The following is a 7,433-nucleotide window of genomic DNA, read 5'->3' as shown; positions in this document are numbered from 1 at the left end:
CACACGGCTAGTAAGTGTTACGTGTCTGAGGCTGGATTTGAACTCAGGTCCTGCTGACTCCAGGGCCAGTTCTCTATTCACTGCTCCACCTAGCTTCCCCCCTGTCCAACTCTTGGTGCCCCCATTTGGGGTTTTCTTGGCAGGGATACTAGAGTGCTTTACCATTTCCCTCTCCAATGACACGTCATTCCACTGCTAGGCATGTACCCCAAGGAGATCATGGGAAAAAAAAGTCCCCATATATACCAATATTTTTATAGCAGCATTTTTTTTGTGTTAGCAAAGAATTGGAAATGAAGTAAATGTCCATAAAGTGGGGCGATGGATAAACAAATGGTGGTACCTGAATGTAATGACTATTACTATGCTGTAAGAAATGATCAATGCAAGGAATAAACAAAAGCCTGGAAAGATTTAACGGGAGTGGATGCAAAATGAAGAAAAGCAGAGTCAGGAAGACAATACACGCAATGACTAGAAGAACGTGAATGGAGAGAACAATTACAACAGAATGATCTCATAGGAATAGTGTGAACTTTCTAAGAATGGCCTCGGCTGCAGAGAAGACATGACACCCCCCACCCCCGGCCCTTCTCGGCAAGGGGTGGGTGGTGTCTACAGATGTGGAGCACTGAGCATGCTGTGGGGGGTTTGGAGGGGTTTTGTTGATTTCCCCCCTCTATTTTAAAAAATATTCTTTGTTATTATAAGGGGTGGCTCTCTGGCAAGGTATGAGAGGAGGAATATAGGGGACAATCTAGAAAGCAAAAGAAGTCAATAAAATCTATTTTTATAAAGAATGCAAGCTCTTCAACTGCAGGGACTGTCTCATTTATAGTCTGAACATAGCACATAGTAGGTATGTAGTAGCTGCTTAAGTTCCTTGTCCAAGGCCACATATTGTGTGTCCTGTCTAACTCTTGGTGACCCTATTTGGGGTTTTCTTGGCAGGGATACTGGAGGGGTTTTCCATTTCCTTCTCCAGCTCATTGGACAGATGAGGAAACTGAGGCAAACAGGGTTAAGTGACCTGCCCAGGGTCACATAGCTAGGAACTGTCTGAGGCTGGATTCAAATTCATGAAGATGAGTCTCCCTGACTTCAGCCCCAGCCCTCTAGCCACCATACCACCCTGCTGCACTGTCCCCCAAATATTGCAGTTAGTATTAAAAGTGACATCAAAGCCAGCTCTCTCTGCACTCCACCACCATAGGCATCAGTCCACTGCTCCACCAATCCTTCCCATCAGCCTTTAGGGGATATCCACCAGGTAATACTTGTTTTCCAACAGCAGCCTTTTGTGCATTCAGTCTCTCCCACCATACTGGAGGTTGCCTAAGGGTTAGAACTCAAACTTCTATTTCCTCCATAATCTCTTCCTCCATTCTCTCGACACCCCCTCCCTGATTTTTAATCTCTTCTACATTGCCCAACCCAGATCCTGTGCCTCCACTGAACAAAGCTTTGTTCCTAAATCCCCAACATGGGACTGGGGCTTGACTTGGGATGTAGGGACTGAGTAAGATGATGAGGCAGGAAGCCAGCAGTCCCCATTCTAACTTCTTGTCCATAGTTTAAATTCCTAGGTACCCCAGGGGATAGCTGGAACTAAGAGAATGGAGCTGCCTGGGAAGCATAAATAGTGACAATATATGAATTTCAGATAAAATAATTCCCTGCTTTATTAAAAAAAAAAAGACAGCCCAGCCCTGACTTGTCTACATGGAGGCCTGGATGGGGGTCTAATTGAAAAGGTTGGGATCCTTGGATAAGGGAGTGTGGGGAGTCTTGGTGAAGACCTCAAAACCTGGAATGATTGGGTTTTCCAGGAAAAGACAGGCTAGCAGTGAGGAGAAAGCAGATCCGAGGGGCCCACAGTCACAATAATAGGCTAATACATGTCAAGTGCTTCCAGTTGTGAATAGGATAGAGCTTGGCCACAGTAGGGGATGAGCTAAAAAGCCTAAAAAGAGCTAATGGAATCTGGAAGGAACAGATGAGGCCTCCAGCACCACCAGGCTACCTCTTACCCCAGAGGTCTTAGCAGCAGCTGTGAAACCTTCAAAGTATGGCCTAAATGAGCCTGTGGTCTTCATGCACACCCTCCCAAGCACTTCTCAGAAACCCCCCTAAGGGGGATAATTGTGTCCTTAATAGAGGGTAATGATCCACAGGTCAGTCTTCTATATGGAGGCAGACATCCCAGGCCTAAGGATGGGGAGTGAGATCAGACTCCTGATGATGGAGGTGCCTAGGTGGCGGCTCCTTCTGCCTCTCCTTGAGATATTCCATGGGCCCAGGCTGCTTCACTCAGGGTCCTGCTGTGTTTTCCATCTCCTGGACCTTCTTCCCCTAGAATTCTCTTTTTTGGAGGGTAAGGTAGGAAGGGGGAGGCCTAGACCTAGAGCATCCCCTCCACCCATTGAGACTACATTCTAGGCCAGACTGTCTTTCAGATGAGTGCCATCACTTATTCCCCTTTTATTTTTGCCCTGGGTATGAAAAATTCTCAGTCAGGACTCACTTTTAAGTACAAGAGTCATGTAGACAGGGTTCTACTGTCTCCTGACAAAGGGGCAGGGTAACACATGGGCAAATGTAGGAGACAGCCTCTATATCATGATCTGGGCACCCTGGCTTAGTAGGGTGAAGACTTGGTTTCTAATCTTGGCTAGCTCATGGTGTGGACCTAGGGTCACTGTCCTTCCCTATCTGGGTCCTAATTTCCTCATATAAAAGAAGAGCGTTGGTGTGGCGCATTAGAATTAATCCAGGTTTGGAGTCAGAGGACCTGTGTTGAATTCTCATTTTCCTTTTAGTAGCTGTATTGCTTTGGGCAAGCCACCTGACCTCTCTAGGCCTCAGTTATCTCATCTATAAAAGGGGAATGAACCGTAAGTGATTTCTAGGGATTCTGTCTCTAAATGCTATGATCTTGTCATGAGATGATCTGTCTCAAAAGTCCCTCCCAGTTCTGATATTCTGTGATACATGATTTCAAATATCTTGGCCATCAGCTTGACCCTGAAGGCTGAGATTCCCACTGTTCAGTAGATTTGAGATAAAGTATATGGTCTTCAGAAGGTCCTTGTCACATAGAAGGACCAATCTGTTAAACTGTTAGTGCCTGCCAGTATCTGGACCCAGATTGGCTCCTCAGATTAACCAGCTCTCACTTAACAGTCCCTCTAAGGAGGGGAACCAGAATGATTAACTTTTGGGGTGTTAGGACCTCCTCCTCCCTCATTCCCTGAGCCTTCTTGCCTTCTTTCGCCAAGAGGCAACATGGTCTGAAGGCAGAGGACCTGAGTCCAAATCCCAGCTTTGCTATTTGTCACTTTGGACAACTCATCCCTGCCTCCGAATCCCCATAGTTTTAGCATGGAAAGAGAGCTCAAAGGTCATCTAGCCTGATGCCTTTTTCTTACAATCAAGGAAACAGACTCAGGAAGCTTGGCTCTTCCAAGGTCACACAGGGAGTATCTGAGATGGGATATGAACCCCATGTCCTCGGACTCTGCAATCAGTTCACTAAAGACCCTTCTCTAAAGCTATGATCCATCTTTTGTCAGAAGACACAAATATATTTCTCTCTCTTTTTTTGGTAAATAGTATTTATTTTTCCCTAATTACATGTAAAGATTGTTTTCAACATTCGTTTTTATAAGATTTTGAGTTTCAAATTTTTCTCCCCCTCCCTCCCATTTCCTCTTCCCAAGATGGCAAGTAATCTGATATAGGTTCTACACTGCAATCATGTAAACATATTCCCACATTAGTCTTGTTGTGAAAGAAGAAACAGAACAAAAGGGAAACGTCACCAAAAACAAAAAAGGAATATATACTTCAATCTCCATTCAGACTCTATAGTTCCTTTTCTGGATGCCATTTTCCATCATGAATCCTTTGGAATTGTCTTAGATCACTGTATTGCTAAGAGCTAAGTTATTCACAGTTGATCATCGCCCAATGTTGCTTTACTCTGTACAAAGTTCTCCTGGTTCTGCTCACTTCACTTAGCATCAGTTCATGTAATTCTTACCAGGTTTTTCTGAAGTTGGCCTGCTCATCATTTCTTATAGCACAATTACATTTCATTACATTCACATACCACAACTTGTTCAGCTATTCCCCAATTGATGGACATTCCCTAAATTTCCAATTCTTTGTCATCACAAAAAGAGCTGCTATAAATACTTTTGTACATGTTGATCATTTTTCCTTTTTTATGATCTCTTTGGGATACACACCTAGTGCTGGTATTGCTGGATTAAGGGGTATGCACAGTTTTATAGCCCTTTGGGCATAGTTCCAAATTGCTCTCTGGAATGGTTGGATCAGTTCACAACTCCACCAGGAATGCATTAGTGTACCAGTTTTCCTACATATTCTCCAATATTTATCATTTTCCTTTTTGGTTATATTAGCTAATCTGAGAGGTATGAGGTGGTTTTAATTTGCATTTGCATGTCTCTAATCAACTTGAATTTGCATTTCTCTAATCAATGGTGATTTAATCAATATTTAATTTAGTGATTTAAAGCATTTTTTTCATATGACTATAGATAGCTTCAATTTCTTCATTTGAAACCTGCCTGTTCATATCCTTTGACCATTTATCAAGTGGGGAATGACTTGTATTCTTATAAATTTGATTCCATTCTTTATATATTTGAGAAATGAGGCCTTTGTCAGAAACACTTGCTGTAAAAATTGTTTTCCACCTTTCTGCTTTTCTTCTAATCTTGGTTGCATTGATTTTGTTGACATAGATATATTTCTAAACTGACAGGCTATGTCATAAATCTGTTACCTCCAACATCTCATCCCAATTTTCTAGATCCAATACAGGGTTAGGACCCTTTCCATTGCTTCTCCTGTAATGTGGTTGATGAAGGGCTAACTTCAGTACCCTGCCTGACTGTAATGACTATGTTTTCCATCATGGCATCCACCTAGTTGAGGCCAGTGTTTGGGAGGGGAAACAGTAGTTTCAGAGACATCTGGCAAGGTTGGCAGCACAGATATCCTTTAATAAGCCAACATCAGAGGAAAGAGTGCATTCGATCAAAACCACAGACTATATACAATATAAAAAATATATACAATGGGCACAGTGTATGACAGCTGCTAAAAAAAAGTTATCCCAAGAAAGTGGACCAACTAGAGATGGGAGGAGTGGGAGGCTCTCTCTGGGGGATACGAGGCTGGAGGCCACAACTCCCTAATCCTAGCTGTTCTTGGGGGCTCAGAAGGGAGATCTGGTCTTGTGAAAAGGCAGTATAGACTAGACTATATATAGACTATAACTACGGTTAGACTACACGATCTCTATGGGTCCTTTCCAGCTCTGATGTTCTTTGGTTTCCAATTAGAGCAGTAGACAGCTTTCCCCCACTCCACCCCCTCTTTCCACTTCTTCCCATGGAACATTTTGGTTTTCCCTTACATTAGAACAATGGATGAAAATGAGAAGGGTGATGGATGGGATTTGGGCTAAGAGCTATTCATTTCAAAGTTGGGGGAAGAGCCCATGGAAAAATGCTCCATAACCTTATGCTGTTAGGATAGGGGGCAGAAAATGGTAAGAGTTTACTAAATCTATCAGGATCTTAGCACTGACTGCCATTTCTGCCCCTGAACCCGAGGACTGGCCCAGGCCAGAAAGAGGTTGGCATCACTCCTGTGGCAGAGGGAAGAAAGAATGAATTGGGACCTGAAAGGTCACCCCAATCCTGGGTCATGGTTGATCTGGAGAAATCCATGACCTTCAATAGCTGCTCTGAGTTTAAAGGGATTTTCCTACCTGGGAAGAATTCCCATCTAAAAAGTTCATGAAAAATATTTGATCATTGACCTTCCACTTGAACACTTCCATTGATAGGGAACATACCAACTCATTCTATTCTATTTGGGGATAACTCTAATTAATTGTTAGAATGCTTTTTCCCCAGAAGCTGAAATCTTCAACAACCTCAGAAAAAAAAGTTCAGTCTAGGGGATTTACATAGAACCAAACTTTTGGCTCCTCCTGAGAATGGATCAGAAGGTGTTCTTTGTGTGGTCTCTAGGCTAAGCTGAACCAGGATTAAGTTGGAATATCTGAAGCTTAGTTTCAATCTTTAGCCTCATTGGATGACAGAAGAGTAAACAAATGTCAGAGCCAAGAAAAGGACCCATTTCTCTTCTCCCATAACTCCATTCAAGTTGATCAGCTCCTCTTCCCCCACCCCGACACCAAAGATGACTTTCATTCCTTAGGACACTTCACATGCCTTTCCTCCTCTTTATAGTTATCATGGCAGGAGTCACTCCCGGGACCAGACAAAGCCCCCCACTGCTTTGTCCCACTCTACTCCGGAGTCCATAGCCCCAGAACATTTATCAGTACTGTGAAGGAGAAGTCCAATGAGACAGACTGAGAAAGTCCATGCATGAGCCAAAGGTGGTGAGGAATGGGAGGAGGAAAAAAGGCCAAGGGCAAACTGGTTTTCTCCTCTCCTCTTGTCTCTGGAGCGGGCAGGCATGTCTCCTCAGTGCCTAGATGCGACTGCCAGAGGTGCTACCAGAATTGATGGGTAACTTGACGCTGTCCGAGGTGCTCTTCAGAGGGGAAGGGCCCCTGGCCTGGAGCTTCATGGACCAGTACCAGAGGAAGATCAGGAAGCCTGAGGAGGGGGAGAGACAGAGAAAGTGATTTGGGGTGGGGGTGGGCACCTATGTAAACCTACCCTTCCCTTCAAGGCTTATCCCTAATGCCACTCACCTATGGGTCCTAATGCCTTTACAGAACAGTCTGACAGCTCTGACTCTAAGCTGTTTCCCCTCCTTCAGAGCTGCTGTTGATGATCTGAACTATACAATTCTCCATTTCATCATTTGCTGTGTTATGTGGGTATTGAGTTCTTCTCTGTGCGAATCAGGTGTTTTTCACTGCCCTGATAGGTCCCCAATGGAAAGGACCGGTGTGGTGGAAAGAACCCTGGGTTGAAGGTCAAGAGACATGGATTTGAATCCTGGCTCAGCAACTTCTACCAGTGTGACCTTAGGCAAAATCACGTCCCCTGTGGACCTCAGTTTCCTCATCTATGAAATGAGAGGGTTGGACTGGATGACCTCTAAGGTCCTTTCTGTGACTATGTCTTCTCTCCCACAGTATCCCCAGAGCCAGGCCTAGAGTAGTTGTTATCACCTGCCTATAAGACGCTTTTCTAGATGCCTCCGACTATTGGTACTTCTCTCCTTTTTTTTTTTTTTTAAAGCAATCGGGGTTAAGTAACTTGCTCAAGGTTACACGGCCAGTTATTATTTCTGGGTGTGGTGCTGAGTATCTGAGCCCGGATTTGATCCAGGTCATCCCGACATTGGAGCCGGTGCTCTTACTCGCTGAGCCACCTGGCCGCCCCTAAGCAATTGGGGTTAAGTAACTTGCT

The 7,433-nt window shown here is 44.2% G+C and overlaps 1 protein-coding gene across 3 annotated transcripts in view; it reads right to left on the bottom strand.

Moving 5' to 3' along the window:
* Nucleotides 1-3,596: 3,596 nt before the first annotated feature.
* The window catches only part of ADGRG1 (adhesion G protein-coupled receptor G1), a 171,991-nt gene continuing 168,154 nt past the window's right edge, over nt 3,597-7,433 (bottom strand). For all 3 annotated transcript variants that reach the window (XM_069087574.1, XM_069087575.1, XM_069087576.1), the window contains one exon: nt 3,597-6,668. In XM_069087574.1, the coding sequence (XP_068943675.1) occupies nt 6,541-6,668 (128 nt within the window). In that variant the 3' untranslated portion in view covers nt 3,597-6,540. The remainder of the gene's footprint in view (nt 6,669-7,433) is intronic.

Source organism: Petaurus breviceps, unplaced genomic scaffold, assembly GCF_028583685.1.
Source record: "Petaurus breviceps papuanus isolate PSGF00001 unplaced genomic scaffold, PetGlider_PUasm1.0 182, whole genome shotgun sequence".
NCBI lineage: Eukaryota > Metazoa > Chordata > Mammalia > Diprotodontia > Petauridae > Petaurus > Petaurus breviceps.
This window is presented reverse-complemented; position numbering and strand designations above follow the sequence as displayed.